This window comes from Aspergillus homomorphus (assembly GCF_003184865.1).
Source record: "Aspergillus homomorphus CBS 101889 unplaced genomic scaffold BO97scaffold_28, whole genome shotgun sequence".
Lineage (NCBI taxonomy): Eukaryota > Fungi > Ascomycota > Eurotiomycetes > Eurotiales > Aspergillaceae > Aspergillus > Aspergillus homomorphus.
In genome coordinates, this window is record NW_020291914.1 from 81,871 (window position 1) to 109,793 (window position 27,923).

Sequence of the window (27,923 nt, forward strand, 5' to 3'; positions counted from 1 at the left end):
ACTCACTCTCAATAATTAATAGAGCTGACTTCCCCATACTTACTCCCAAGTTTTTACACTCAACCCCTCAATCAACCCCAGATCCCTCGCCATGACCGAATCCTACACCACCACCGACCTCCAAGGCACCCTGCCTTTGATCGCGCGCGGCAAAGTCCGGGACCTGTACGAAGTGGACTCGAAGACGCTGCTATTCATCGCGACCGACCGAATCTCCGCCTACGATGTGATCATGCAGAATGTATGTCCCCCCTCCCCCCCCCCCCAACAGCCCTTAAAGCATAAACCCCGTCCCCAAACGAAACTAACCACCCGATGATAAAAGGGCATCCCAAACAAAGGCATCCTCCTCACGCTCTGCACACGCAAGTGGTTCGAGATCCTCACAACAGCGCTCCCGAGCCTACGCACGCACTTCCTGACGCTGGACCTCCCGGCCCAGATCCCTGAGGCCCTGCGGCCGGTGCTCCAGAACAGAAGCATGCAGGTGCGCAAGCTGCGGATCCTGCCCATCGAGGCGATCGTGCGCGGCTATATCACGGGCTCGGCGTGGAAGGAGTACCAGGCCCACGGCACGGTGCACGGGATCCGCGTCGCGGAGGGGCTGCGTGAGAGTGAGGCCTTCCCGGGTGGACCGATTTATACGCCCAGTACCAAGGCGGAGTTGGGGGCGCATGATGAGAATATTCATCCTGATCAGGGTATGTCCATTTTCTTTCCGTTCGGGGTGGGGGTTAGGTGGATGGTGACTTTTTCTTCTTGGTCGTTGGGCTAATATACTACCCCGGGGTGTTTGGGGGAAACAGCGGTCGAAATCATTGGCGAGCCCTACGCTTCCACCGTCGCCTCGCTGGCGGTGCAGCTGTACAAGATCGCGCACGAGTATGCGTTGACGCGTGGCGTGATCATCGCGGACACCAAGTTCGAGTTTGGCGTGGACGAGGAGACAAATGAGGTCGTGCTGGCTGATGAGGTGCTGACGCCGGATTCGTCGCGGTTCTGGCCGAAGGACTCGTACGAGATCGGAAAGGGCCAGGCGAGCTTCGATAAGCAGTTCTTGCGCGATTGGTTGGTTACAGAAGGGTTGAAGGGGAAGGAGGGGGTGGCGATGAGTGAGGAGGTCGTGCAGAAGACTAGCCAGAAGTACCGCGAGGCGTGGGAGCGTATCACCGGCGGTGAGAACTGATTCTTACCCCTGAGGGGAGTATACCTAGTATATATTTGCACGTATTATAGTTAGAGCAAGCAACTGCTCGGCTTTGCTCGTGGGCGAGTGAAAGGAAAAAAAAAAAGATAGAATGGTCGGGATATATTCTCAATTTTTCCAATGTACTGTACAGTAGTCATTCGTAGTGGTATCAATCTGTCAAATCCCCATTACCTGCTCCATTCATCCCGCAGGCCCTTCAGCCCCTTACCCTTGTTATCCTGGCTCTTCTTAGGCGCCGGTTGAGCTGCGTCGTCTGAACCCCCACTAACCTCCGCCGTCGAATCAGACGAGTCACCCATCCAGTTCGTGCGCACGCCCTCATCGACCTCCAACGCATCCGCCCCGCAGATGCGCCTTTCCTCCTCGATCTCGGCCTCGCTCATGCCATTCGTAGCCCAGATTTTATGAATTCGCAGATCATACGGCCCCTCCACGCGATCCGTCAACCCGATGCCGATACTCTTGACGCGCTGCCGCATAATCGACGTCTGGGGCTCGACCACCAGGCCGAAATTGGTGCGTACAAACGCGTTGAACGGCAGAAGCACCGTCTCCCACCCGGTCAGCGACGCCTCCCCGGACGTCGTCACACTGCTGGACGAGGATATGATGGTCGACTCCGGCGGCACATCCGACAGCGAGGGCGGCACGCCGTGCGGGTAGAGCGTCTCGGCGGGCTCGGCCGACTCGGACACTTCGGGCGCGGAGAAGGGCGAGAAGGCCTCGTGCGAACGCTGCTGCACGCGGTGGTGGCGCGTGTACAGTCGGTGCTGGTGGATGTCCGTCTCGACGATCGAGTCGGTCTGGATATTGACCGTGTAGCGGCGGCCGTCGGATTTCACGCGCAGTGCGAGGTAGGCGTAGGGATCCACGTCCCAGAAGAGTCGACCGAAGAGCCAAAGCCCGCGGTCCTGGTTGCGGAAGGCGGCGTATCCTGTTCAGTAGCCAATGGTCGCGTTAGTATGGACTTGCTAGACCCGACGAGTAGGAAGAGGTATGTGCGGTGGTTGTGCCGGTGCTGGTGTCGTGGGATTCAAATCAGATGGAGGGCTGCGCGAGCAATCAAGTCACCGACTAACGTACCGGTCCTCTCAACGCGCCAATTGGGCGGCAATCTGGTCGAGATACTTCCGTGGAAGCGAGCGTGCGCCGGGCTGTTCGTCGAGGGGTCCGCGGGAACATGATCCAAGCTGGCGGTGCTGAAGCCTCCGACCGCGCGGTCGGCCATTGTCTTGCAGCCGGCAACAGTGGAGGCATCTTCGAAATCGAGGAGAACGTAGGGCTTCGTCGGGGTATGAAGAGCTTCCGTGTTCCAGGCTGAAAGCGACCGAGTTAGTATTGCACGAACACGCTCGCGGGCAGAATGCGGAGACTGCAAAACGCACCAACTTTGGAGAGGCGGCTCAGCTCATCTACACTGCGCTTGATGAAGCTTGAGGGCTTGGCAGCTAGACATCTTGCTGTTGGAATCATTTTGGCCTGAATTTCGAATAGTCAAGACGGTTGTAGTCCAACGCAGGCTCCCATCGAACAGGCATGGATGAGGCGAAGAAACTCGCCGCCCGGCATGACGTCGGAGAAGAACATCCGAGGTGATACCGTCGCTGCCTGAGGCTGCATGCTCTCACCGCTTGATTGGCCGCTTCATCCGCAATTGCATTGGCCATAGTAGCAGTTATCGCGTCATGCTCTGGGGAAGCAACAAACAACCTGCCATAGACTATCGGATGCATGGCATTGGAAGTGGCATGCCCAGCTCGAATGCTGCTCATTCCAGCAATGTTGGCAGTTAGCCCCAATGGCGCTAGACAAATCGTCACTGCAGCTGTCCGCCAATCCTCAATCAATTTGGGCCCTCGCCCCACTATTACTGCTACGCCCTATCATTCGCAGTTTCGAGAAAGTGACTGATAATGAATTTATACCTATACAGCATCCAGACGACAGAATGTTTACTTCGCTTATGCAGCCCGCTCCTCGATGCCAACTCGCAACAGAGAACAACAATAAACCTTGATATGCTATGACATGCCGAATCCCATTGAACGCCTAACTCTATCCATATGTGCAACCTAACACCCTCTCCTGGAGTGTTGCCGAACCAATAACAGCGAGTCATGTGAGAAAAGGGGGGGGGCCAGAGTAGAAGTAGTGAATATGCATGACAATGAGAAAAGTTGCAGATGTCATATGTGATGAGGATATGCAGATGGGTATGTGAAGCAAGCGCAATGAAACACGGGAAATGAAAGGTCAAATGTGGAGTTGTAGGTATTATATACATGAATGGAGTATGTGCTAGGCTCTAACGCGCCTGGCATCGAAATACTTCAGGCTCAATGCGGTGTCGTTCATCCCAACAATTGGGGCCGCGTCTTCAAGAAGCTCCCACGGACGCACGGGATATGCTCCTATGACACGGTTGCGATACTGAACCCGAAGATGACTTGCAATGCAATTGACGCCCTCGGGAAGACCAGTGGAGAGCCCGCTGGATACAGCAGCAGCGGATAGTGGCGGTTGCGGCGTATGCTGGCTATAGGCTAAGCTTCCTGTTGGTGTCGGTGTAGAGCCGCCAGCGGCAGGAGATGGTAGAGAGGCGGGTTGAGGAGGATTGGTATTATCCGCTATGGGACCAAGAAGGTAAAGAAATCTAGCATCATTTTGAAATTGAAGAAAAGGCGGACATTTCTCCTTGAGGAACCGGGCGCACTGCTGCCGTGCCTCATCGGGGAATATGTCAACAAGGCATGCAGCAACGTCAAGTGCATGGGTTTGGAGCAGTATCCCAGGACAAGGCCGGTAGCTCTCCACTGGTTTGGGCTGAGGGAAGTAATCGGCTGACGGGTACAGACGAAGGACACGGTTGGGAAGACGCGCCAGAGATATGCAAAAAATGGATATCAGCAGACGGGTCTGCTCCGGTAAGCCATGCGGCCTAGGTGCCAGTCCCGGTGCGATGAAGGATGCGCGGTGAATGACGACGATCCGAAGCAGAGCAGAAAACCAGAAGGCCAAACTTCTTTCAAAGGATGGACTAGTCTGGTTTGTTGGACGTGCATCACCGGTGCCCGTTTGATTTGCTTGCACCGCCACGAATTTCTGAAGCAAGAATTCCATCTTCTCAACAAGCACAGGAACAATAGTAGGTATGCCAGCATCAGGAATGCAAGGGGCTAGCTTCTCGATCATGGTCAGGTAGAGCCTTGCAGTCTCAATTGAGTTGAGACTATTTGGATTGTCTTCGAACATGGGGACGGAGAAGAACCCTTTTTCGGCCCGCTCTCGAATTTGTTGAATGGCATCCTGGCTCATCAGACTCACTAGACCATACCAATGGTTCTTTTGTAATTTAGTATCTGCCACCGCAGCTTTGAACATCACATCCACAATGCCATTGTTGTCCTGCCGCGCGGCTTCTGCATCGAAAAGTATTTGAAGCTTTAGCTGACAAAAGGGAAGCGAAAAATCGTTGTTCAAACGAATGACTTTCTCGGCCTCAGGTGTAGTCTCATCAACCGCATCCGAGTTAAAGCCCAGAAGGCTGTCGAGTGCCTTGTGTAGTAGAGCCGTGGACGCTGTATGTCGACCGATGAACCTCTGCAAACAGCTTTGGACGATGCGTTCGGGTTTTTGTGTGAGTAGAAGCTGAAGGAGGGCGGTTGCGCACTCCGTGAGATTTTCCCTTTTGGTTGCGCTTGCGGTGTCGATTGTCTCGGAAGCAATCAAAGGTACTGCATCACGGATTATATCAAGGCTGTCTTCGGGATATTTAGCCAGGAATTCTCGCTGCGCGAGTCGAAAACGGTACGTAACCAGATCTGCAAGGCGGCTTGGTTCCCGCTTCGGCGGTATAAGGAGTTCGAGGAGGTCGAGCTTCAATTCCACGACGTTAGGGATCGCTGCAGCCACCTTCTCCGACTGCAGGAGCTTCTTGACCAAGGTAACAAAGGCATGGATAGTGACACATCCGACCCCAATGAGAGGGGGAAGGATGCGAGCCATCGTTGATCTGGTAGGGGATTTCAAAAGCCCGCAGACCCATCGAACCAGCATAGCATCGAATCGTTTGGGATGAAAAGTTCTCAGATACGCCATATATCTGCAAATTTCGTTTGCTGAAAGTCTCTTGTGGCCATCTTGTAGGGCTTTGGTAAGCGAGGTAAAAGAAGTGTCCATGGCCGATTGGTCCAACCCACCGCCAGAGAGAAGCGTTTGATCAAGTTTCTCCTGGAATAAGGTGTCGATTTGGCCAGTAGACATCGAGAGATGGTCAGAGAGCGGAGACGGGGCCGCTACAGCAGCTCTGTTCTCGATCCGAGCGAGATCCTGACGAAGGAGAGCAACAGTATTGAATTCACTGGGGAGTCGAAGCCCCAGCTCTATCAAGGAGAAAATTAATTCCAGGCTGGGAGCACCAAACCTCTTCAGACGGGCATACGACTCAACGAGGCCCTTGAAGAGATCGTGCACAGCGCCAATAATACAGAACGAGTCATAATGATAATTCACCGTGTCTGCTACCGAGGCGAGCACGATATTGTTGTCAGATGTAGTCGCCTGCTTGAGTACATCGGCGAGCATTGAGAGGTCCCCAAACCCCTCAAGGATCTCCCGAATGACGTAGAACTCGCCGGGAGTAAGTGCAGAGGTGCCCGAGTCAGACAACAACGGAATGTTGCTGTATTTCCTGGAAATGGTGTGAGCCCAAGATCGATGAACGAATTACTGACAAGAGAACATACCGGCCCGGTTTGCGACAATGTCCACCTACACCACGTCGAATCCAAAGGCCGACCTCGGATTTGACCGCCCACGTCAAATCAGGAGGGAGGGGAAAGATGGAGTTCTTCGCCTCGCTCTTCTCTGGTCGAAAAATATTGGGGAGCCGGCCAGCAATAGACATCTGAAGCTTTGCGACAGTGGAACTCTCTTCTGAAAGAGAGAACCCTGCGCGGTCAACCAGCATATGGCGCAGATTACGAACATGATCGGGCAGACGGTGTGATGGGAGTTGTATTAAAAGACGAAGTTCGCCCGATATAGCCTTCGCGATGTCAGTGGGAAGCGCTCGCATGAATGAATCTGTATGTGGATATCTCTGACCTCATGCTCATCTGCCAAAGGGCCATGTGCAAGTCCCTTGGCCATCAGCCATTGCAAGTACCTGCCGACGGAGAACGTTTGAGACCGGACAAGCTCGGAAAGGATATGATAGATGTGCTCCGTATTTAGCCGGCTACTGCTGTCAATGCCCGCAACAAAACTAAGTATGTAGGATTCGATGTCAAGCCCGGTCATCTTCCACTTCCGTAACAGACGGACGCTGGTATAGACACGACGAGTCCCGTGTCGAAATGGGGTTGCTGCCCACTCAAGAAGTTTGGCGACTAGAACAGCCTTGTCATCGATTGCATCTAGGCATGCGGAAGCCGTGGCAGATACATCGTGTGTGGAGCGAAGTGAATCAAGCAGCGAGATGACTTGTTGCTGAGGTAGTTGAGCTTTCGCCCCTTGCTGACTCTTCGACACCTGGACACGGGTGTTGCGCTCCACCAAATTATGGAACATGGTGTGGTCCGCCGTCTCTTTCAAATTCAAGCACGATGAGATCAATTCTCTGTATTTCGTCCAGGAATTGGGGAGGATCATGGATGATGTATGCTCCAAGACCAATCTTCTGATACAACGCGAGAGACGATCAACGAGCGGCTGCAGGGCTTCGCGATGTCCTGGCTTCTTGATCTACCAAGCGCGTTAGCAGCCGACCAAAGAAGAGCAAACACGGATTACAGGTATTACCTGTCGCAGTTTTTCAAGCAGCACCTCTGCTAATTTTCGGCCACGCTTCCTGTAACGCATGATATTACTCCAATATATGCCCAGCATCAAGAGCCAAACAGGAATCGTATTGAGGGGTGCGTTTTCCAACGATAACAGGAACCAGCTAAGATACTGATCATGATCGAGCAAGCGTTCGAAAAAGAGCCGTGACGTTAAGCTGACTCTGTATTATAGTCAATAATTGCGGAACGAGAGGGATAACGTTCAAGAAGTTGACGTACGCATAAGTCATTTTCACTTTCCAGTCCGCAGCCCCGCAAGTGCTGATGACTCCCTCCAGAAACTGTTGAACGGTAGCAGTCCAGTCGCGGACCCATTTAGACTCCAAGCCCAAGGCGAGTGCGCCGCTTGTGCCTTTCCGCTTGAACGCACGGATTTCGTTGGCACCGACACACCTTGCCAGCCATATGGCCCGAGGCACTGGAATCCATTTGCCCAAGCATTGATCGAGAAGCACTTTGCCTCGAATACCATGAGGAATCGTCCGACTCAGCCTGCGCAGGGGCACAGATGGATTAGCAAGATCACGCAGCCAAGCTTCGCGCTTGTTATCCGTCAAAGTCACCCGAGGAGGTGGCTTGAAGCTCGACGGAGCCGTGACCATATTGTGACTTTGTCTCTTCTCAAGGGCAGCAGCAAAGACGGAAGAAAGCATCTGCAAACCTGAACGGTGCTTCAGCTGCGCATAGAGCGACGGCCGTGCGGTATTGGACTCATTTTGCGACACCTGCGTGCGGTCATAGTGTCCTTGCTTCGCTGTGTGTTCATTGAGAATATCTTCCGGGTGGTTACCGGTCCATGGGGAGAAGTCCGCAACCTCTGCAATGTGCGGTCAGACATACTCTGCATGCAAATGATTCGGGACGAGATAACTTACTCTCTCCCTTGATCTTGGGCGCAACCTCAGGCACCTCGATGCGATACGGTGTTGTTTTGACTTCCTTGATCGGTGCAACTTCCGCAACCTTGGGGGTATCCTTTGCCGTTGTCTCCTGGGGCGTATACTTCCAAGGGACTAGAGGTAGAGGAGGCGGGGACGAAGTCTTCCCTTGCGCGCTGGCATCGTCATCCTTGATCTCAACTGCGCCAGTGGTTTCCGACAGTAGGGCTTGGAATGACCACACCGGACGACCCCGCCAGGTCAATGATTGCGGTTTGGCAGTTGCAGTCCCCGGGGTGGTTCTCGCCTCTCCACCACTCACCGGTGCCGGACTCCCTGTTGCCGCATATGCCCCTGGTGTCACATCCAGCTTCAGTCTCTTGGCCGGTGGTTCAATCTCTTGCGCATCTCCGGTATTCGTAGTGAGGTCGATGACTGCCGGCTGTCGGGGGAGCGATTGCGGTACGGGCATTGGCGGCCTCTCCAACGGAGGCTCGGACTGGCTCAGCGTTTGGAAGGCCTCAACGCGTCCTAAGCCGTTATTTGGAGCGCGCATAGAGCGACTCCACGACTGGACGCCGGCAGAGGAATGGGGTATCATCTTAGCGTCATGGTGTATCTCAACGTCGGGGTTCTGATCATTGGAGCAGCGCGGTCAGTGCAGACAGATTGAAGGCTCGCCTTAAGCCTGAACGGGCGTCGTGATATCAAGTTGTCCGAAAGGTGTCCGAGAGGTGATCGGAAGAAGTGACAATAAATTTCACATTCGGGCTTCCAATCTAAGAACCCCCTACAGTGTGGAGTTGATGGGCGATCCACGGCCGAGCGGCTATACTGATCACGGCAACCGTCGGGGACCGGGGGTAAGATGGCAGGCAGAGGAGGCGGAAGGCTGCAGGTGGATCTGTCCGCTAGGAGACAATAGCAACTTAGAAGAGGGGTCTGGGGATTGTGGAAAGGGAACAAACAAAGAAGAAAGGAGATTGGAACATGGGGAATGAGAATGGAAATGCAAAAAGAAAGGAAATAAAAAGGCAATATGGGGGGAAGAGGCGACCGAACAGGAAAAGAGCCGAGTACGGCGACCGAACGAGGTGAGCGAACGATCTCCAGATAACGTAAGGAGGGACCAACTGGCATCAGCTTATGTGGAGGAGAAGAAACTCTGGAAAGGTGTTTGAAGTTACCGGAGAAGAACAGTAATTTTACCGGGACTGACACCCGTCAACCCAGCAAGATAGATGGAGGTTGATGGAGACGATGGCACAGTGATACCGCAGTATTACCGGCCTTTACTAAGTCACTCTCATCTCTCTCTCCTTCAAGTGCACGCGTACGGTACTAGAACTACAGCCTGTATCCAGACTTACTTATCTGCTTCTATCTCCGGGATCAGGATCGATCACCTTGTCCATTCTCTCCGGCTTACGTATCCACGGTGTATCTGGAGTTAATTCCATCCATGATCCATGGCAAGCGAGCAATTCGATATATTGATGTGGCCCACCAGATGCATCCACATTCCCTCAGACATTCATTCCATTCATGACTCGGATTTCCTCTCCTCTTTCAGTATCGCAACAATCAATATACTACCATCAAAATAGCCCCGTGGGATCCAAGCCCCAAATTTCACGAAGGGTTTGCTTGGCATCAGATGATGGGATCACCACAGCATCAGCCATTTAGCCTGCCTGCACGTCCATCCACGCGATGAGCTGATGGTATCGCGGCATATCACCCCATTACTATTCCACGGGATCGGGCATGACCAGGGCCAGAGTAGTCGCAAAACAGGATACACAGAACACAGGTAGCTACATAGGTAGAGGATGGATGGGTTGAAGGGTTCAACACAAGGCGCAAACGACTTTCTCCAACCGGCTAGTCTGGTCATCTTTCGCAGATCTTCCCCCTGGCGTGCGCTAACGCCTGCGCCCGTACGGAGTACTCTGTCTTCGCAGTATCTGACCTCCTGCCATCATCAATCCGCATGCACTTGCTGTAAGTGATATGTACATATGAGCCCACATGGGGAGGGGAAGGGCTGGCAAGGTAGAAGGAGAATGGCACTCATCGTTGGGTGCATCACAGACTCTCCACAGATTTCGTACCACGTACTGCCAGACTACGTGGGCAATCAAACAGAACCCCCGACGGTGCATACTGGGCTAAGATGATTCTGAACAGGGGATGAAACCTTTTCCTCGGGTTGTCCTACCTCCGAACATACGGTGAGCGCTCCTGCGATCTTCGAATGCGGGAAGTAATCATCTAGCCTAGTCTATCGCGTAATGTGCCCTGACCGGCTGAAACCGACCACGCCCAGAGTTAATCATAGTTAGCAATTGTCCGGGCACGACTTTTGTTGTAAGCCTTAGAGACTTGGTCCTTCTGCAGTTTTCCTCTACTCCAATTGATGTGGGCCACTGGTTTCTTCAACTTCCAGGGGATTGCCCTGACTTAGATCTCCCCACTTGTCTAAACATATGAGTTTACTGAGTAACATTTGTACGAGTACCAACCAGGACGGAACACACGGAAGTCTTTGGTTTCTTTGTTGCTCATAGCCCACACACATCCCCGAGAGTCCCGTCGAGAATGATCGATCCAACCGGCCAGAGAGCGAATTTGTGTTGGTCTCAACCATCGGGTTCTGCGGCCCAGTTCTCGGGACAGATTGCCGTCCGAGGTTCAACCTTTGGATGGGTAAAAAGAACCCTTTCTGGGAACGGAGTGTTTCCCCTCTCAGTGGCATGACATTTGTGTGTAATATGTGTGTGTGGTATGATGGACGCCCACCGAGGCAGTCATCCTTCTCCGCATTTGATCCCAAATGCCATAGCTATATTCTAGAGATCTTCCTCCCACTAACCGGTATAGCCTAATTCTCACGTGGGGTGGTCTCTCGCTACAATGGCCGATTCCTCCCCGATCTCATCTCTACCTGAGTAGCACACAAAATGATGTAGGAATCGCAAATCGAACCAGGGGTCCAAGTGTCCTTTTGTTCGCCTTGGGCTGCAAATTCATGCCCGGCATTTCCGAAAGCACAGACCGGCCTTCACACGGAAAGCCATTTGCGACAAAGCGATGTCCAGCTCAGCGGTCTGCAGAATGCAGTACTACTGTACGCAGTCGGATCGGATTTGACAGGCACCTTTCGAAGGTGTCAATGTCACACAAGCACAGTCTAGATTTGAATGAACCCTGGAGAAGGCGCACACCAATGTTTGGCCACTTCCCCGGATCAGTTCCCCGTCAGTGACTAAGCTTCGTATCTGTCACTTTGCGAGGCAAGACAGCATTTGTTCCAGACACGATAGATAAGCCAAGTCTCCTGCATTCCAAAAAGAGATCCGTATATATCCGTTCTGCGTGGCGTTCCGTCCACTCGAGACCCATGTTTGCAAGACAGCTCTCGAGTCGGGTTGCCTTACATTTGTACATTTGCGCTGTTGTCGATCTTGCGCCATCAACTGTGCTTGCGCAATTCCCCGAGAGTCAAGCGACTTTTCGTGATTGTCGTTGAGTAGCTCAAGCTGTTGATCCCCTGAATCGTGGCGTTGTGGATTTAGTGGTTCCGTACATTTGCAACTAAGGGGCTAGATCCGGAGATGCAAGACACGACACATCGAGCGAGCAAGAGCCAAGGTTGCCTGGTCGGGGGAAGCGGCCATATGTCTCGATTCCGGACGCTTCGCGCGTCAATCTATGGTCATCACAATTGAATTGATAAAAAGATAAGTACGGTGATTGTGAAGTAGCAACTGTCGGCCTTGGATACTCGGCTAAAGAATGAGTGCCTGACTTTCAAGGTGGCTAAGGGAGATAGTTGATATCTTACTCTTAGAGAAGAAATCCGATAAGTACAGTACTGTACTCCGTAGCGGAGAGATAAAGCCGAGAGGGAAAGATATGGTGGCAGTAAAGCAACCTTTCCGCTTTCGGGCTTGGCGGCGCTGGTCGCTTGGTTGGCCAGTTCAACAGCTTCGCACCCCGGATTTACACCCACAAGTTGATCAATCATTATACTAAATACCATCAACTGACAAGATGTCGTCCAAGAAAGACATGCGTAGGCTGGATCTCGGTACGTTGCCTGTTACCTGTCCCTGTGCCTTACGCCGCTTCAAAGCGCACTCTTGCTGATGCTGACTCCGGATCTTAGCCATCCCCTACATCGACCCGCCCAAGGACAAGAATGAAGCCGACATGTCCAGTACGTCACGAGCGATAAAGAAGCCTGGTGGTTAAGGCGGGGATGAGTGTCGCATTAATGCTTTGGAATTAGGCACGATGTCCAGCACCATGCCGATGGCTGCGGTAGGTTGCGACCCAGCTCCGCCCTCAACAACTGAAACATACTAATGTTTTCTTCTTAGATGTTCACCCGGAACAGGTGAGAGGAAGACGCTCCCTCGGGCGATGATACGAATCTTGGCAGCTAACCACTGAAACTCATACAGGATGATCGGATGGTAGGTGACGAGCACGACATCGATCTGCGCATCTTTAACTAGTATCCAGGGTATCATTCGTCTTCTCCCTCCAGAACTGGCTAGGCGAGACCCCCGAGCAGAAGAGGACTGCTTCTACTCCAGGGTATATGTCCGTGTTGATGTCCTGTTCGTGCACCCCGCCTGGCGAGACTATGGAGTATCGATGGCTGACTTTCAGGGCGCGATCTAGTGATGGCTTTGGTCGTGGTATGTGCGGCTACGTTTCGCAAACAGAGTTGCAAGCTCCGGTCATCTGTTCTAATTCGTATTATGCAGACCTACTTCCCGATCTTCCTGCCTCCTCAGGCCGCGCGCGGTGCTGCTGCTCCCTCCCCCGTTCCCTCTGCTTAGAGAAACACTGTTCCGACATCCCCTTGCGAAAGTCTTTTGATACACTATTTGTTCATGGAGTTTTCGAATTTGCGACAAAGATTATACGGCATATCCAAGCGTTACCGAGTGGGAAGTGGAAAAGTCAATGGGGGTGTGTTTGGCGGGCTTCAGGGCCACGGGGCATCGATGTGATGTACGGGAAAATCCGACATGCTGTACGAATACTATAATACCACAAATACCATAATGTCATCTTTGCTAGGACGATCGCCCCGCATAGGGTAGTACAAAAGGACAGTGGCAACCAAGAAATATGCAGAGTGCATACATACATACATCCTCAGTACATCGGAGCTGAAACTGCAAGGAAAAAGAAAAAGTAACATGAAGGCAAACAAGGACAGCAGGCAGAGCGACAGGTTCAAAGTATAATCTGGCTGGCAAATATGTTGGTATCTCTGAGAACCTGACAGCCTGAAATTGAACCCCAGTCCAGACAGATGGATGGCTGGAACACAGCCAGTGCGTAAGGGCTACGTCGGCAGCGTCAGTAAAGTATTGGTGGTGAGTGGGGAGGCGCACTAGGGGGGTGTGAGAGGAGGGGGGTGCAATGCGCCGAAGAAGGTTGCTGGTTGCCACCAAACATTGAACTTCAACCTCCAACCAATTGACGCTGATGGAGCCAAACGCCTCTTTCAAGCCTCCTTTGACCCAGAACCTAACTTGTAATAAGTAGTGTAGTCTACATCGGATGCCTGATGAACGGAGAGCCAGTCACAGGGGCAACATTATTACTGATTCGTACCAGCTGAGAGACGAACAGACCAGACAGGGCTTAGTCAGGCCCATACACCGCCTTCCCCCACAAGGGCGCTAAAGGCAAGCCGCGCCCCTCAAAAGGCTCTTCTGTTCTTCTCTCTGCTTCCTTCCCGACCTTTCCCCCCTCTACACTCATCTTCAAACATCCAACCTCAGTCTCCTCGACTCGCAATCGCTTCTACGCTTTTTACAGAGATCTAAATTCTCTCCCCTCCGCTCACTTTTACCAATACCGCTTTTAAGGGCCGTTTACGACGAAAGGCCGAGTTTATGTCCATCGAAAACCTTAAGACCTTCGGTAAGTTGGTCGCCACACCCCCCCTTCTGTGGGCGATGTCGACGTTGTTGCGGATAAGCCTCCCTTGAATGTTGCCCAGTTTAGTGTATCACAGTCTCGTTCCTCTTGGGAATGGCGTATACACTACCTGCTGGCGCATTTCAGTCATCTGGCCGGCTTTCTTGACGTTCGTCGGATTCGCATCACTTTTTGGCGGGGTAATTCCAGGTCATGAGCCTGAGGCTGACACGTGCTTCTTTCCCACAGACCCCTTCGCCGAAGCTGACGAAGACACCGGCGAGACCAAGCAGTCTCAAAACTACATCCACATACGGATTCAACGTACGTCATCCTCGATACCTCTCTCTCTATCGTCACCACCCATCCTATCGCCGTCTTGTTGGCCTCTTTTTTGTTGGCCTATGGTGGCGCCCCGTCTTGTTACAGAGCCTTGAGACTAACCTCCCTCGCAGAGCGCAATGGTCGTAAGACCTTGACTACGGTCCAGGGTCTTCCGAAGAAGTTCGACCAGAAGAAGATTTTGAAGGTGATCAAGAAGAAGTTCGGTATGTTACCATTGGGCCTGCTCCGCCTTAAGCCCACTCCAAGCGTCGGACTAACGTTTTGCCAGCCTGCAATGGAACCATCGTCAACGACACTGAGATGGGCGAGGTGATTCAGCTCCAAGGAGATCAGCGTAAAGATGTTCAGGAGTTCTTGACCGACAAGAAAGAGGGTCTCGAGCTGGATGCCAAGACCATCAAGGTCCACGGTTTCTAAGCACCCCGTCGTCACGTCCCCGTTCCGGTCCCCTTCTTTTCTTTTCTCGGTCTACGTTACTCTCAGAAATGGTGGAAGGCTCTGAAGGTCGATATCGCTCGCGTGCCCGTCGCTTTTCTCTGAACCCGGCTATTGCATCACTACGTCACTGCAATTGAAGGCTGTCAGTCGACCGGCTCACGAGCTTTGTCGTCTTCATATACCTTTCCATCGCTCTGTTTCGGTACACTGGGCTTGAAGCTTGCTTTGTTAAAAAAGAATATTGTCAAGTTGAACCCCCCTCCTTCCCTCCGGCGCACTCTGATAGGCGTCTGGGCAAGGAGGGGGCAGCAGTGGGTCTGAAACTGTTTATTTCCTGACTCAACTGCGATACCTGGAATGGGATAATGACGGAACGAGGCGTTGGTAGATACCCTTATCTGCATAGATATTTTTCTTAGCTTCTAGTTTTCTTCTGAAAGGACGGTCGAGGGTTTGCTATGTTTGAAGAGGGTTGTTTCGGAGGGTGGGGATTGAGGAACAGTCGTTATTCTTGATCTCTTTCGTTTCCTATGATTCGATCGTCTTTGTCTCCGCACATGCCGACCTAGACTGTCACTTCCGTACTATTGTCCAAGAATGGAATACTTTGGTTATTCATGATTACTACTTATCCGACGACGTAGATCTACTGAGATACTGAGAGCTACTTACTACAAAGTGCGGCCGGAACCAGACTAACAAAGGCTACTTGAATATTCAAGTACTTGAGTCAACAGGGTAGAATAAATCCATATGGGGGTAGTAATACGGGAAGCACGCAACAAAGCACGACGGCCCACACAACGATCATCTATTTAGCTAATCTTACAATTCCCCCGGAGGATACGCCCGACTATCCGATACCCGCATGCGCAGGAAGATCTGGACCGCCCAGTCCCATAGTTTCCGGGTGATGACGAACACTGGCACCTCGGGTTCGTTCTCGCGGGTAAGGTGCAACTGCAGGAGCAGGGAGGACATGCTCACGAAGCTAGCCACCGCGACGACGAGCAGCGCAGCGGCCGTTTCGCGCTTGATCGTGGCGTGGTTCTGGGTGGCGTGGTAAAGGAAAGTGAGGGTCTAATACAGGTAGCAGACGTTAGACGAGAAACGGAGGGAAGTAAATTATTATTGTGAGATGGAATGGATATTGGGAAAGGCACACTCACAGTCGTAATGGAGATCCAGGCAGGGAGAAGCAGACGGGGGTCGGACGAGGCGCCGGAAAGATAAAGGACCCAAGAAGTAATATAAGCAATCAACCCGTTTGTCGTGAGGAGACGAATAACAACAGCTGGCGGGGTATAGTTCAAAAGCCTTAATGACGATATATCATCAGTGAATGAACTATTGGGGGGTGGGAGGAAGAGGACATACCATCGAGACATCATACAATCAGCAAAAAAGTAAGAAAGATATGCAGATGCACAGCACTGTGTACAAAGAAAGGATTAGACGCCGGTTCTAGTCATAGAAAGGAGCGACAAAGCAGCCAGCAGAAGATACATACCCACATAATCGCCAAAGCCACTTCAGTGACTCGGAATCTTCGCTCAACATCCCAGTCCTGCCCGACACTGCCCACGATCGCCGCCGCCCACCCCTCCCCTCCCATGCCTGGCTGGATTTGCAGGAGCTCGGCGAGGAATGTGAACGCACATCGCAGACCCCACCATGCGGCCGGCACGGTGCTCAGCGCGCGACAGATCACCAGCGGCAGGTACCATTTGCGATCCACGCCTAGGATGACTGCCACGCGGGGGTGGAGCGCCGACGAGGGGATCGACTGGCCGCCCTCGTCGCCGCTGTTGTTGCTGCCCACGCTGCCAGGGGTATGGGGGGCGGCCGAAGGGAAGGGCGGGACAACGGCTGCGGGGGCCCCGTCTTTATCGCGGGAATCCAGCTTTGAGAGGATTGACGTCAAGGATGTATAAACGGTGGAAGATTGGAGGAGAGACTCGTCGACGGCGGAGGAGGAATTGGACAGAGGATTCAGGTCAGACGCAAGAGGTGGTGACCGGAGTGGTTGGATAGGGATGGGCGCAGATGCAGCATCACGACGACGAGGAGGAGCCAGCCTTATATCACGGCATATGCGGCCGTCACGCAGAAAATGCCGAAGTGAATGTCGATTGTGCACACAGAGTCGATTGCTGCAAAACGGTGTGGGGAAGTGGAAAACCTCTGGACCGGAACGTTTTTCTGGTTGTTTATTATGGCGATGGTTGGATTTGGAGACTTCTGGAAACAAACAGCGCACTGAAGACGAAAGCCCGGAATCAATGCACCAGCTGATCTCACCGGATCAGAAAATTCTAGGCAGGAATCTGACGTCTTGTAAAGCGCACGCGAAACAATTTCTTGAGCCCGTTTGAGTGCATGAAGCCAAATCAGCCAAAAGCAAAAGCCCGCGGCGGTGGCGGACACGTGACCGTCTCGCCGGGTCTTTGGCGGGTTTCGATTTTCCCTCATTCGGATCTCTTTTGCGATTCGATCTCCATTCGTTCGACCCCAACCTTCTGCCAGCTTTCCTCGACTTAGGTCCACCGAGGTGCACTCCGCTGCCCACGCGCGCATCATGGCCTCGTCACTGTCCAAGGGGCCTTTGTCCTCGGCCGTCCGAGCCAGCAACAATCCCTTCTCTCCGATTCCCATCGTCTCCGGCGCCGCATCATGCCAATCCCGTTCCTTTTCGCAGTCGTCCCAGCGCTCCATGGGGCGGTTGCCAAAGACCATCGTTGCCAGACCACCCCCTCAGCCGAGTACGAGAACTAAAACCAGAGGAATGGCAAGGACGGAACTCCCGCAGGACTTCGGAATCTTGCCCGGTACCTACATTCGCCCATTATGGAAGGATATGCCGTCCATCTTCAAACAACCTCAAGAACGTTTACGCTTGGAATGGTTGTGGATGAAGACGGGTTTCCAGAATTTTTTGGGGTACGTACTGGGTCACTTCAACTAGGTTTGGCGTCACACGTTTAATTCTGGAATATACAGAGTCCTCGCCTACTGCCGATACTTCAACAAAGGGCTGCCACTCGAACTGAAGGAGCGTCGCCAGATTGCCCAGCAATACCATCAACGCATGTACTCTGCTTTCGCCGCGTGAGTCTCCCCATACCTTCAGCGGCATGTGCCTCCCTTTACAAAAACAGGCAATTAACACTATCTCGTGCCATACCTACAGCGGAGACACCAACACCATTAACAAGATTTGCTGCACCGGTCTCGCCAAAGACCTCAACAAGCGCATCGCAGCGCGCCCTAAAAACGAGAAGGTCACCTGGAGCCTGGACAAGTACATCCGCAACCCCTCTACCTTCTGGACCGGTGCCCGCGTGGTCTCGGACCGTGCCACTCAGATCCCCGAACTGCCGGACTCCGGCGTGCGCCAGGTCGTCGTGCGCATCACCAGCAAACAGTCCACCGGCAAATACACGGAGCCCGCCAATGGAAAGACGGCCAAGAACTCCACTGCTGTGGCCCAGGACGCCAAGCAGCGGGACTGCACTGAATACCTGGTCCTCCAGAAGCTCCGGTGGACAGGCGAGGACACTGAATGGCGCGTCTGGGGCTATACCAATGCCACCACCGTCGAGGATCTCAGCAGCCCATTCTTTGCTCCTGGTCTGACCATCCGCGAGCGGTTGGAGGCTATGAATGCGTCGCTGGGAAAGTAAATTAAGCAGAACTGCCCTTCCTTCTTCGTCCCTGCTTGTCTGGTGCCCGCCCTGCACTCGCCACAACCACGGCACGAACCCTCTATCCGAGACTGACTCGAGGACCTTCCTTTCTTCCTGCCTTGCACGGATACAGAGAGTCGTCGGATGGCCCTAGCCCCTGTGCTGGAATCTGATCCGTCATCCTCCAAATGAAGTCTGTTGTTAATAACACGATAGTCACGAGCAGCCACCCCCTGAACCAAAATGTGCCCATTGCCATTATCCCTGTCTTCTTAGCCTGGTTTCCTCTCCACCATTGCATATTCTTCTTCTATCTTGGGTTTCAGGTTGCTCTAGTAGCCTACGCCCCTGTGTTATCGAGGCTATTTCCTCTTCTAGCCCGCCATACTACCTCAGTCTGCTTTGTTGCATACGCGGGAATTACTCAGTCTACTGTATTATATACTGTATCCAATATATCAATGTACCAATGCCAAGCCATGTGTTGCATGTGAACAACTGTCCAGGAAACATAGGTGCTTAGGCAAAGAGCTCTACCGACGCTAGCCTTATCAATCACGAATCCACGAAACCAAGACGATGGATCTACGAAAGCAAGCCGATGGCAACCCATGTGCAAGCGGTAGGAAGATTCTACTGTGTCTCGACGCAGGTATTACTAAGTCGCATATATACACATCCAAGCTCGGAAGCCAATCGGTTTCCAAGATGAGAGAACGATCAAACAAGTGACGACATAAAAAAAAGCAATAAATCGAGTGGTATTCGCGTAGTAGAAATGGGAGATGTGGGGAAGCAAATCCACATACTGGGTCACGGTTTAGCAAGGCCAAAACGAACAGAATTAGGCATGGTCGTGCGCGGAGAATAAATCTAGTCGTCGTCGAAAATCTGGAACGTGTTGACTAGGATCGTCTCGATGACGCGGACTTGCCAGCCTGCGTCGGCGATGTTGCCGCCGGAGCTGGCGCCCATGAGGGTTGGTCTGGGTGGGAATGTTAGTCCGTGTTTGAGGGAAGAATGGGAGGGAGGGGGGGAGGGAAAAGGAATCGGTGACGGACCCAAAGCAGATGGCGATGTTGCCTGCGTTCATCCGGTTCTGCGTGTAATGCTCCTGGATTTTGTTGAGGTGCTGCCTATTGTTAGAAGGAGTGTCGAAGCCATCGGATAGTATCGGCGCGGGAACGTACCAGAATTAAAGCTCTCAGTGTAGCGTAGTGGGCGTCCGGTAGGTTGTTCACGAGCGCGTGCAGAGAGTCGCGACGCTGGATGTCATCATCGAGGCCTAGATTTCGAGCATCAGGATTGGTGCTAGGTTCAGGTTCTGCTTGGGACTCCTTACGGGCTGCGTTGATGAAGTCATGATAGAAATGAGATGTGAATAGAGGGTCAGGTAGGTCTCTAAAGAACTGCTTCAACAACCCCGCGACACTGTTGACGTCATGGTAGAAGTTCTCGGGGTTGGTGAAGTCCACCTGAGACGAGTCTGCCGTGCAAATGTTAGGTCTAGTTCGATAGGTCACGAGACAAGATAGCTCACCATTGTCGAATATTGCCTTCATCTGGCTGATATGAGTGGCACTGCCGGATAGACGGTAGATACCCTCCATATCAAGACCAAAGAGTTCAATGGCTTGGAAGCATTGATAGACAATCATGGGAACTGCCGTCCCATCTCGGGTGTACAGATCCTCCAAAGACACACCGAACACCGGCTTCAGAGGAGGTAAGTGTGGCTGGAAACCATTACCAGGCGCATGCAGTGGCGTTTTCGCTGGCGGTACAGGTGGCTGGCTTGCAGCATGATGCGGCTCTGGAGGTCCCGAAGAGCTTGTCGGATATGGTGGCTGTGGTTGGAAAGGAGGTGATCTGAAGGAGTCTGGGTTTTGATGGTAAGGCATCGGCTCGGTATTTGGCGCCGGTGCGGGTGCGGGTGCCGGGCCTGGTGCCGGCGCTGGCGGCTGCGTTGCTGCTTGTGGAGAGGAGAGGGTCTGTGTAGAAAAGGACGAAGGGAGAAAAGTCGACTGTCGTTTATTCTGGGTCGTGGGTGCAGAGACAGGCGCAGCAGGCCCAGAGCCTCCGAGAGTCTGTGATCAACCTGTTAGCTTGAAGCATTCCGACGATCTAGACATAGAAACTGACCGGATGCCGTTGATATCTGATCTGCTCGGATGCCACTGCAGCCGGGTTACTCTCGTGGCTAAGAATGTAGTCACGGAAGTCCTTCTCGTTGTCGATCTGCGACACGACTTCATACAGGCTCTTTGGCGCCAAAGCAGGATTCGCTGTGCCATCCTTCAGTGGACTAATTGACAGTCCTTGGCCTAGCAGCAGCTTTTCGTTGAACGTTGCTACGAAACGTCAGCACTAACACCCCACAGGAACATGGTGGGGGACAACGTGATGCGCACCAAACTTCTGCAGCTGCAACGCCAGACCCGAGTCACATTCTGAGATCAGCTTCTGGATGTTCGTCACAGCTTGGGGGCGATGGGTTGAGACCAGCTCCTGGCGAGCCGCCTGTGCAGCCTGGACCTTAGTGGAGTAGTCCGAATCCGCATTCTGTACTTTGCGCAATAGCTCCTCCTCGTGCTGCGCAGCGGACTTGTGACCCTTGAGACCGAACTTTCCACCCTGCTTGTCGCCCGTCTTCACCCGGTCGTATTGTTCAGCCAACGATTCGTATTTAGCCTTTGCCTTCTCGGCAGACGCTTCCGCCTCGAGCACCCTCTTCTCTGCACTCAGACCCGTTTGCTTCCATTGCTTGCGGCCACGTTCGATGTTTGTGGCCAGCTCATTCAGGTCGTCGGCCATCTGCTGCAACGATACGGCGAATTGCAGTCCATGATCTGCCATGCGCTCATGGAAGCGATTGAGGTCATTGTAGCTGGTCCCGTAGGTGCCCTGGCGATTCTCGGTGCGATGTGCCGCATCATGAAGCGAGCGGGACAGCTTCCTCAGACCTTGCGCATGCTCTTCTTCGAGGGAGGATCTTTTCTTGAGGAATGTGGAGAAGTCCTACATCCAGTTGCGGGGTTAGTTAGCGCATCTGTGCTTTCTCAGACGGTGCGCTGTGGTTGAGACGAACCTTGGCAGATGAAACACTCTGCTTTAGCCGGGTCAGGAGAGTGGTGATACCAATCTATATGACCGAGTCCTGCAATCAGTACGGGCGCGATGTGGGGGGAGAAAGCTATGAGAGGTGACTGCCATACATCGGAATAGATGACTTTGTCCATCTTAGCCTTCAATTCCTCCGTCATCGGGGCCGGACCCGGACGCAGCTCGATAGCTGCGGAGTGGCCGGCAGAGCCAGCACTGGATGGCGGCGCATCGGGCTCGGGCCCCGAGCTGTGAGGTAAAGACACATCTGCCATAGGAAAGGTTGCAGTGGATGGCACAGGATTGATTATTGACAGAAAGGATGAAGGCGCATTGAGGGAGAAATGCGATGCGGAAGTGAGAGGTGTGTATAGACAGTGGAGGATGAGTATTTGCGGAAGCCTAACTAAGAGCAAGTCATCCTCTCTCTCTCTCATCACACTCACACAGACAAGACACACACGCAGCACTCAGGCATCATCATGCGCCCGATCGGGGAAGGCGGCGGGTGGGGGAGGCTTAGCGTGTGTGGCTTGGGTGGGCGGGAAGACCGGAAGAGGTTTAGTGTGGGTGGCGGCGGAGGCGTGGTTGGCCGGTGCTTTTTCACCTTTGCCTGCCAGGGCTGCCAGGCACGGGTTGGCTCCTTACAGTGAGTGAGCTGAGAGAGGGTAAGGTTATCTATGCTGGGGATACCCATACTCCTATCTCCATCTAGTCCCCAACAGAGTCAGTAATAATAAACTGCCGATAGTGTTGACCAGCCAGCCCTTCCGAGCTTAGCCCGACTCTGCTCCGGTCTCACCCAGTGATCCCTGGGTTGGTTCTAGAAAATCTCCACCGAAAAACAGCACGGACGGCCTGACTAAGTTGGATCTCTCAACAGGCATCGCAGTTAACTTACGGACGGAGATAAAGTGAGGTCGATGACAAATGTGGTCCATGTTACCGATTCTACCGAGGCAGAGAGTCAGCTATTCGAGCACTCTTGTCTGAAAATTCGAGGTTCCTCGGTGGGTCTGAATGTTGAATGAGTACTATATAAGTTCGTATGGTCCGACTGTAGCTGTGTTCAAGAAAACCAGAACCCAGAGACATCTTAGATAACAGATACAATGGCATCCGCTGAAGTGAATGTGACCGTCTTTGCCTATCCTCAACCCGACAAGATCGACGAGGTGAGTACCCTTGGTTTCTCCTTCAAGTTGCTGATGTGCCGTAACCCTGACCTGTCATCAGGTTGCGGCCCTTTGGAGTGAGCTTTCACGTCAAGTACAGGCCAATGAGCCCGATACCCTATTCTATTATGCCTACGTCAATCGAGATCGGACCGCGGTCATTGTCGTCGAGAGGTACTGAACCAAACCCTCTCCCTGGTCTGCTAGGATAGGATGGTCGAATCCGTCTGGAACTTCGAGCTGATGGGTTCATAGATACCGCAACCAAGAAGCATATGAAAAACATGGTCAGACGCCTTGGTTCCAGACGTTCATGGCCAAGGCGGGGGGGTTGATGGCCAAGCCTCTTGACATTCAGCGGGGGAGTGGGCAATTGCCCGAGTCATCTAAGATCTCCCGCCTGTAGATCGAACTGCCTTTGAAAATGAAATCAATTTCATGAATATGACTCTACCCTGTGCTAGTTGTGATATATCCGGTGGTGGCGGCGGAGGAGGTGGGATAGGCGAGTGTTGCATAGCACCGCGGCTAATATAAGTACTGTACAGGCGGCGGCGGGCTAATGATGCGAGGGAAAGTCTAGAGGTTGGTACTTCCGATAATATAGCCTCACTGGTAAGTATGTAGTCTGGGAGTTAGTTGCATAGGGATTCGATCGAAATGCAAATCGAGCCATCCCCGTTCGTCACTGCAGCATACATATCTAAGACCGATGCTTAATGATCTAATATTAGACCGAAGGAGGGCGGTCTGCGCTTGGAGCTGCAGGCGGACCGAATTAGGTGACGGATGGAGATGGAGGACTTTGGCTGTTCATTATTTCTTAGTTAGTATAGTATTAGTCCTGGAGCAGACAGGCATGTAGAGTCCTTGGCTTGTGGTCCGTGGGTCATGACGATATCGCATCGCCAGTCTTCCTTGTATGTACTGGACGGCGAACCTCTGGGTCGGTTGGTCAGCGATGGAGACAAACTGTTATCTCCTCTGAGATTGAAGAACAGGACAGGACCCCTGAACCAACAAGCGATGCAGGCGCCGTCCCTTGGATCCGGACGGGACCATCCATTCAGTCCCAAACATGGTGGTGGGATGGACGATAGAGAATCATGGTTGTCGACCAGAAGAGAGGCTGATATTGGATACATGCTTGTGATTGGGTGTTGGCTTCCCAGCCATCGCGTGTATCTCATCCAATTCCTTTGTGGTTCCAGTCTGTCAGAGAGGGGATGGATGATGGATTGGATTGATCCCAACCAACTCATTTGACTAGTCATTCTATCCATGGCTGGCTGACAGGCTGTTGTTGCCCATCCCGAGTCTTCGTTTTCTTTTTCTGTCTGTGTTTCGTGATTCTGGGTTTAAACGGACAAAGTACTGTACTGTACAACAAGTCTCCATAGGACGAGCGAGCATCAAGTATCAAGCATCAGGCATCTATTGATCAATAGTCCCATTGTTCGCGGAGGGAGTTTGCCTGCTTGGACTTCTCCAGTCTTATCTGCTTGTTTCAGCTTGTGAATCGACATCTCTCTATCAGGTAGGTCTGATTCTTATCCATCCATCATTGCATTCTGTTCTGTAAGTGAGTGAGTACTCTGTTCTTCCTTCCCCTCCTCCTTCTCCTTCTTCTCCTCCTTAATGGTCCCTTTCTCTTTCTCACGCTCTCTCTTTCTCTTCCTCCCCCCCCCATTCCCACTTTATCCACTCCATCCACTAAACCCAATTCGAACTGATTGATCGATCAACTTTCCTCCCCTCCTCCTCCTCCTCCCTCATTCTCTCGCCGCTGACTCTCTCGTTCACTTCTGTATTTCAATCCCCTCGACTCCACCCTCCTCCACTTCCTCCACCTCCTCCTTCACCAGCTCTGCGAATTTTTGCTCGTCTTTCTTCTTTTTCTTCCCTTTATCCTGATTGTGTCCTTATTCTCTGGCATAATTCCTCTTATTTTTGCCTGCTGCTTAATTCTCTCCATCTCACACTTTTGGCATATTGCTTGTCTTGTGTCTTGTCGCCGTTATCTCCGTTGTGCATTGCGAAGCCCTCCCTGACCGGTTCGATTTGCCTTTCGGTCTTCAGCAGATACCCGCTCTACTTGGTTACACGCCCGCCCGTTTAAAGCCACGAAACGCAACCCCCTTCTACTCCTCGAGCTTCCTTGGAATCGATATCGCCAGTACCATCCACCTGCCACGACTGTCGCAATTGTTTCTATCTTTGTGCTCCATATACCCTCTAGAATCATAAGCGAAAAAAAATGGCGACAGGACCCGCGACCCAGTCTCTGAAGGTCAGCCTCTGCCTAGCGACACCCACAGGTTGCTCAACCGAACTACAGCTAATGATTGAGTGACGGGTTACAGTGTGTGGTGACAGGTGACGGTGCTGTTGGTAAAGTACGTGAATTCTCTTGGTTCCTCGTCCTGCTGGGTAACTTGATTTGATCATCCATTGCTAACGCAGCGGTCAGACATGTCTCCTGATTTCCTATACAACAAACGCCTTCCCCGGTGAATATATACCTACCGTGTCCGTGATCCCGTCCCTGTCGAGGCTTCAAGTCTGATGCGAATACGTTGTTGACCCCCGCGCACAGATTCGACAACTATACTGCTAGTGTGATGGTAGATGGCAGACCGATCAGCCTAGGACTCTGGGATACTGCTGGACAGGAAGATTACGATCGCCTTCGCCCGTTGTCCTACCCGCAAACCGATGTCTTCCTCATTTGCTTTTCCATCGTCAGCCCTCCCTCGTTTGACAACGTGAGAGCTAAGGTACTTCATCCCTGCGAGGCCATGGTCGCCTGCCCAACCTATACCTCGAACCTATCCACTAACCTTCCTGCAGTGGTTCCCCGAAATCGAACACCATGCTCCCAACGTACCGATCATCCTTGTTGGTACTAAGCTCGACCTGAGGGACGACCGGGGAACCCTGGAAACCCTGCGCCAGAGGAAGATGGAGCCCGTCTCCTATGAACAGGCTCTGGCCGTAGCCAAGGAAATCCGAGCACACAAGTATCTAGAGTGCTCCGCTCTCACACAGCGTAACTTGAAGAGTGTATTCGATGAGGCTATTCGGTATGTTGTTCGCGAAGTACCCCGCAATTGCGGCTCGAGCTCTAACCATTTGCTCTCAGTGCTGTCCTCAACCCCCGGCCTACGGCGAAACCGAAGAACAAGAAATGTGTCATTCTGTAGATCTCTCCCTCACTGCATTTTCCGACCTATAATATAAACAACTAATACGGCGTCTGGGTTTTGGCTGTAACGCCCCGCATTTTGCTGGTTTTGGCTGTTTGTCCTCCCGTTCCTTGTTTTGGTGCCATGACCCTGAGGTTTTCTTTTCTCCGTCTCCGTCCAGGTTCAGGATAACCTTACTTACCCTCTTTGTCTTCTTCCCCCTCCGCCTTGATGCACTATACAGATGTAACATGCCATTACAATACCACTCTATGAGCGTCTTTTCCGAGTTGACCGCAGCCTTCAGTGTCTCTGCTTCCCCCGTCGTTGAATATTGAAAGCCATGAGCGAGCGTACGAGTTGGATTTCTTTGCAATGCAAGATTCAGTCGATAATCAAGTCAGAGCCCAGTCATATACAGAATTGGTCTTTTAAAGTCTATATTCCTGCTTGACACTTTCTAAGTATGCACATGAGAACAAGAGAACAGAAGGATATCTTTCAAGCGAACACGAAAAACACAACGTTTTTGGGTTTGACCAAAACTGATCGAATTATGATCGCTACGAGGCAAGGCCCGGCTCTTAAGCCATACGGTTCCTCCGACTGGGGTGCACACCCGCATAGGCATCCTCGCCAGTCTCCTCGGCGTGAAATCTGCGCTCCTTCTCCTTGGTGATCTCCTTGGCGTTCCGCTGTCGCTCCTCAAAGAGCTTCTTGTTCTTCGCTTCGATCTTCGCTTTCCGGTGTTCCGATTTGCCGCCGCCACCGCCGGCGCTGCATAAAGTCAGCACTTCATCCCATCATAGTCGTGGTTTATGGGCACTCACGTCAACTCAACATTAATCCGCCGGGGCGGGTACTTCTTATCATCGAACATGGAGTGGTGGTATAGCTTAAGGCAGGTCTTCATGCGATCGTAGTTGTCGAACTCAATGAAACCGAAGCCACGACACTTGGTCGGCTTGTCCTTTTCGGTCGCCACACGGACAGATACCGGCGTGATCTTCTCAAAATGCGCGGTCAAGGATTCGCGGTTGGCCGAGTAGGGGAGGTTGCCTGTCATAATGAAATGAGCCTCCATCGCAAGCCAGCTAGTAGGTTCGGGTCATCATCTCAAACATACCGACGAAGCAAATGAATCTGTTTCCCTTCTGACTAGCCTCTTCTTGAGCGGGCTCTTCTGCGGGAGTTTCGGAGGGCTGGGTTTCATCCTGGGCGTTTTTGTCCTCTTTCTTTGCCTTCTTGGACTTTTTGTCCTTCTTCTCCTTCTTCTCCTTCTTCTTCTCCTTGGATTCTTGGGCGTCTACGTCCATGGCCTCAGGGGCTTGTTTCTCCACCTCGTTGTCTTCAGCGGCCTCCGCATCGTCGCTGGACTTTTCCTTCTTCTCCTTCTTTTCTTTCTTTTCCTTCTTGTCCTTCTTCTCCTTCTTCTCCTTCTTCTCCTTCTCCTTTTTCTCCTTCTTCTCGCTCTTCTCCTCAGCGGGAACCTCCTCGGCCTTTACTTCCTCAACAACGTCCTTGGCCTTGCGCTTTTCCTTCTTCTCCTTCTTTTCGTCGCGCTTGGCCTTCTTGCCCTCAGGCTTGACCGATTCCTCGGTGAGCTTGCGCTTCTTGTCGCTCATGATGGATAAGAGGGGAGGAATGAATATATCGACGGAAATCTTGAAACCGAGGTGAGCAATGGATCGAACCGGAATGCAACCGGTGCCAAAGATAGCGAAAAGTCTCGGAAATTTCCTTTTTCTGCCGGGCGGAGATAAATGGCGGTGGGACCGGGCGGAGCGATAGCTTGTGGGTGCCTGAGGTGTCTCTCCGGGTTCGATCGGGCAACAACCATGGATGGCCCCGCCGGGGTTCAGCCGAGTTACTATGGTTAGCATTGGTTCTGATCTCATGCATCCTGGGTCTCCTGTTGGTTCGCTTTGTTCAAACCAACGATGAAAGTGGAATGCTTTGCTTCACTAATAATGAAAAACATTGCTGTTTCATGGGTTATATCAATCTCTTTGCTTCGATTGGCATCTCACTAATATATTCTGACGCGGTTCCTGCTGACACCAGGTATATGATCAGCACTCTGGGGTGTAGAGAATGAATGGAACAGTT

The 27,923-nt window shown here is 52.4% G+C and overlaps 11 protein-coding genes across 11 annotated transcripts; 6 read left to right on the forward strand and 5 right to left on the reverse strand.

Moving 5' to 3' along the window:
• The first annotated feature begins 36 nt into the window (after positions 1 to 36).
• Positions 37 to 1,304, forward strand: BO97DRAFT_406800 (phosphoribosylaminoimidazolesuccinocarboxamide synthase). Its single transcript, XM_025695495.1, has 3 exons — positions 37 to 241; positions 326 to 701; positions 807 to 1,304. The coding sequence occupies exons 1-3, from the start codon at positions 92 to 94 to the stop codon at positions 1,184 to 1,186; spliced, it is 906 nt and encodes a 301-aa protein (XP_025549699.1). The 5' UTR covers positions 37 to 91; the 3' UTR covers positions 1,187 to 1,304.
• Positions 1,305 to 1,324: 20 nt separating this feature from the next.
• BO97DRAFT_406802 (CIA30 family protein) lies at positions 1,325 to 2,757 on the reverse strand. Its single transcript, XM_025695496.1, has 3 exons — positions 2,596 to 2,757; positions 2,294 to 2,527; positions 1,325 to 2,144 (listed from the first exon to the last, which is right to left on the reverse strand). The coding sequence occupies exons 1-3, from the start codon at positions 2,681 to 2,683 to the stop codon at positions 1,378 to 1,380; spliced, it is 1,089 nt and encodes a 362-aa protein (XP_025549700.1). The 5' UTR covers positions 2,684 to 2,757; the 3' UTR covers positions 1,325 to 1,377.
• A 488-nt stretch (positions 2,758 to 3,245) lies between these two features.
• Positions 3,246 to 8,855, reverse strand: BO97DRAFT_121678 (uncharacterized protein). Its single transcript, XM_025689976.1, has 6 exons — positions 7,932 to 8,855; positions 7,276 to 7,873; positions 7,013 to 7,217; positions 6,317 to 6,955; positions 5,956 to 6,257; positions 3,246 to 5,900 (listed from the first exon to the last, which is right to left on the reverse strand). Exons 1-6 carry the CDS (start codon positions 8,533 to 8,535, stop codon positions 3,509 to 3,511), a joined length of 4,740 nt encoding a protein of 1,579 aa, XP_025549701.1. The 5' UTR covers positions 8,536 to 8,855; the 3' UTR covers positions 3,246 to 3,508.
• A 1,683-nt stretch (positions 8,856 to 10,538) lies between these two features.
• Positions 10,539 to 11,429, forward strand: BO97DRAFT_122006 (uncharacterized protein). The gene is made up of 2 exons (XM_025689977.1): positions 10,539 to 10,719; positions 10,818 to 11,429. Exons 1-2 carry the CDS (start codon positions 10,640 to 10,642, stop codon positions 11,200 to 11,202), a joined length of 465 nt encoding a protein of 154 aa, XP_025549702.1. The 5' UTR covers positions 10,539 to 10,639; the 3' UTR covers positions 11,203 to 11,429.
• A 561-nt stretch (positions 11,430 to 11,990) lies between these two features.
• BO97DRAFT_435924 (SUI1 family translation initiation factor) lies at positions 11,991 to 14,645 on the forward strand (the record flags this gene model as incomplete). Its single annotated transcript, XM_025697757.1, has 9 exons — positions 11,991 to 12,027; positions 12,106 to 12,156; positions 12,229 to 12,260; positions 12,320 to 12,336; positions 12,465 to 12,562; positions 12,627 to 12,647; positions 14,133 to 14,207; positions 14,339 to 14,431; positions 14,497 to 14,645. The coding sequence occupies 9 exons, from the start codon at positions 11,991 to 11,993 to the stop codon at positions 14,643 to 14,645; spliced, it is 573 nt and encodes a 190-aa protein (XP_025549703.1).
• An 846-nt stretch (positions 14,646 to 15,491) lies between these two features.
• Positions 15,492 to 16,779, reverse strand: BO97DRAFT_349024 (uncharacterized protein; the record flags this gene model as incomplete). Its single annotated transcript, XM_025691905.1, has 4 exons — positions 15,492 to 15,746; positions 15,836 to 15,983; positions 16,044 to 16,099; positions 16,177 to 16,779. Coding segments are annotated over 4 exons (1,062 nt in total), but the record flags the coding sequence as incomplete, so codon positions are not given.
• A 382-nt stretch (positions 16,780 to 17,161) lies between these two features.
• BO97DRAFT_372271 (uncharacterized protein) lies at positions 17,162 to 18,829 on the forward strand. Its single transcript, XM_025692858.1, has 3 exons — positions 17,162 to 17,606; positions 17,667 to 17,774; positions 17,857 to 18,829. The coding sequence occupies exons 1-3, from the start codon at positions 17,245 to 17,247 to the stop codon at positions 18,347 to 18,349; spliced, it is 963 nt and encodes a 320-aa protein (XP_025549705.1). The 5' UTR covers positions 17,162 to 17,244; the 3' UTR covers positions 18,350 to 18,829.
• Positions 18,830 to 18,965: 136 nt separating this feature from the next.
• Positions 18,966 to 21,847, reverse strand: rgd1 (putative Rho GTPase activator (Rgd1)). Its single transcript, XM_025695497.1, has 9 exons — positions 21,568 to 21,847; positions 21,441 to 21,494; positions 20,764 to 21,370; positions 20,495 to 20,703; positions 19,893 to 20,439; positions 19,695 to 19,838; positions 19,543 to 19,637; positions 19,414 to 19,484; positions 18,966 to 19,337 (listed from the first exon to the last, which is right to left on the reverse strand). The coding sequence occupies exons 1-9, from the start codon at positions 21,727 to 21,729 to the stop codon at positions 19,226 to 19,228; spliced, it is 2,001 nt and encodes a 666-aa protein (XP_025549706.1). The 5' UTR covers positions 21,730 to 21,847; the 3' UTR covers positions 18,966 to 19,225.
• Positions 21,848 to 22,541: 694 nt separating this feature from the next.
• On the forward strand, positions 22,542 to 23,046 carry BO97DRAFT_444529 (putative quinol monooxygenase). The gene is made up of 3 exons (XM_025698465.1): positions 22,542 to 22,629; positions 22,691 to 22,803; positions 22,885 to 23,046. The coding sequence occupies exons 1-3, from the start codon at positions 22,567 to 22,569 to the stop codon at positions 23,033 to 23,035; spliced, it is 327 nt and encodes a 108-aa protein (XP_025549707.1). The 5' UTR covers positions 22,542 to 22,566; the 3' UTR covers positions 23,036 to 23,046.
• A 1,840-nt stretch (positions 23,047 to 24,886) lies between these two features.
• Positions 24,887 to 25,832, forward strand: racA (putative Rho GTPase Rac; the record flags this gene model as incomplete). Its single annotated transcript, XM_025691908.1, has 6 exons — positions 24,887 to 24,919; positions 24,993 to 25,025; positions 25,100 to 25,158; positions 25,226 to 25,406; positions 25,480 to 25,712; positions 25,772 to 25,832. The coding sequence occupies 6 exons, from the start codon at positions 24,887 to 24,889 to the stop codon at positions 25,830 to 25,832; spliced, it is 600 nt and encodes a 199-aa protein (XP_025549708.1).
• Positions 25,833 to 26,241: 409 nt separating this feature from the next.
• On the reverse strand, positions 26,242 to 27,534 carry BO97DRAFT_406811 (RNA-binding protein). The gene is made up of 3 exons (XM_025695498.1): positions 26,941 to 27,534; positions 26,645 to 26,873; positions 26,242 to 26,591 (listed from the first exon to the last, which is right to left on the reverse strand). Exons 1-3 carry the CDS (start codon positions 27,437 to 27,439, stop codon positions 26,399 to 26,401), a joined length of 921 nt encoding a protein of 306 aa, XP_025549709.1. The 5' UTR covers positions 27,440 to 27,534; the 3' UTR covers positions 26,242 to 26,398.
• Between the last annotated feature and the right edge of the window lie 389 nt (positions 27,535 to 27,923).

Excerpts from the sequence above, each read along its gene's own strand:
- BO97DRAFT_122006 (XM_025689977.1), top strand. The coding sequence starts at position 10,640 with ATGGGTAAAAAGAACCCTTTCTGGGAACGGAGTGTTTCCCCTCTCAGT. Across the intron at positions 10,720-10,817 it reads GTGTGTAATATGTGTGTGTG|CCTAATTCTCACGTGGGGTG; the intron begins GTATGATGGACG and ends TAACCGGTATAG.
- BO97DRAFT_372271 (XM_025692858.1), top strand. The coding sequence starts at position 17,245 with ATGGCCTCGTCACTGTCCAAGGGGCCTTTGTCCTCGGCCGTCCGAGCC. Across the intron at positions 17,607-17,666 it reads GGTTTCCAGAATTTTTTGGG|AGTCCTCGCCTACTGCCGAT; the intron begins GTACGTACTGGG and ends TGGAATATACAG. Across the intron at positions 17,775-17,856 it reads ATGTACTCTGCTTTCGCCGC|CGGAGACACCAACACCATTA; the intron begins GTGAGTCTCCCC and ends CCATACCTACAG.
- BO97DRAFT_406811 (XM_025695498.1), bottom strand. The coding sequence starts at position 27,439 with ATGAGCGACAAGAAGCGCAAGCTCACCGAGGAATCGGTCAAGCCTGAG. Across the intron at positions 26,874-26,940 it reads CAGATTCATTTGCTTCGTCG|GCAACCTCCCCTACTCGGCC; the intron begins GTATGTTTGAGA and ends TCATTATGACAG. Across the intron at positions 26,592-26,644 it reads CGGATTAATGTTGAGTTGAC|CGCCGGCGGTGGCGGCGGCA; the intron begins GTGAGTGCCCAT and ends GACTTTATGCAG.
- rgd1 (XM_025695497.1), bottom strand. The coding sequence starts at position 21,729 with ATGGCAGATGTGTCTTTACCTCACAGCTCGGGGCCCGAGCCCGATGCG. Across the intron at positions 20,704-20,763 it reads GTTGCAGCTGCAGAAGTTTG|CAACGTTCAACGAAAAGCTG; the intron begins GTGCGCATCACG and ends GACGTTTCGTAG. Across the intron at positions 19,338-19,413 it reads AACATCGCCATCTGCTTTGG|ACCAACCCTCATGGGCGCCA; the intron begins GTCCGTCACCGA and ends ATTCCCACCCAG.
- BO97DRAFT_121678 (XM_025689976.1), bottom strand. The coding sequence starts at position 8,535 with ATGATACCCCATTCCTCTGCCGGCGTCCAGTCGTGGAGTCGCTCTATG. Across the intron at positions 7,218-7,275 it reads AAAGTGAAAATGACTTATGC|AGTCAGCTTAACGTCACGGC; the intron begins GTACGTCAACTT and ends ACTATAATACAG. Across the intron at positions 5,901-5,955 it reads CATTGTCGCAAACCGGGCCG|GAAATACAGCAACATTCCGT; the intron begins GTATGTTCTCTT and ends CACCATTTCCAG.
- BO97DRAFT_406802 (XM_025695496.1), bottom strand. The coding sequence starts at position 2,683 with ATGATTCCAACAGCAAGATGTCTAGCTGCCAAGCCCTCAAGCTTCATC. Across the intron at positions 2,528-2,595 it reads GAGCCGCCTCTCCAAAGTTG|CCTGGAACACGGAAGCTCTT; the intron begins GTGCGTTTTGCA and ends GGTCGCTTTCAG. Across the intron at positions 2,145-2,293 it reads TTGGCGCGTTGAGAGGACCG|GATACGCCGCCTTCCGCAAC; the intron begins GTACGTTAGTCG and ends GCTACTGAACAG.
- BO97DRAFT_406800 (XM_025695495.1), top strand. The coding sequence starts at position 92 with ATGACCGAATCCTACACCACCACCGACCTCCAAGGCACCCTGCCTTTG. Across the intron at positions 242-325 it reads ACGATGTGATCATGCAGAAT|GGCATCCCAAACAAAGGCAT; the intron begins GTATGTCCCCCC and ends CGATGATAAAAG. Across the intron at positions 702-806 it reads GAATATTCATCCTGATCAGG|CGGTCGAAATCATTGGCGAG; the intron begins GTATGTCCATTT and ends TGGGGGAAACAG.
- BO97DRAFT_444529 (XM_025698465.1), top strand. The coding sequence starts at position 22,567 with ATGGCATCCGCTGAAGTGAATGTGACCGTCTTTGCCTATCCTCAACCC. Across the intron at positions 22,630-22,690 it reads AACCCGACAAGATCGACGAG|GTTGCGGCCCTTTGGAGTGA; the intron begins GTGAGTACCCTT and ends ACCTGTCATCAG. Across the intron at positions 22,804-22,884 it reads GCGGTCATTGTCGTCGAGAG|ATACCGCAACCAAGAAGCAT; the intron begins GTACTGAACCAA and ends ATGGGTTCATAG.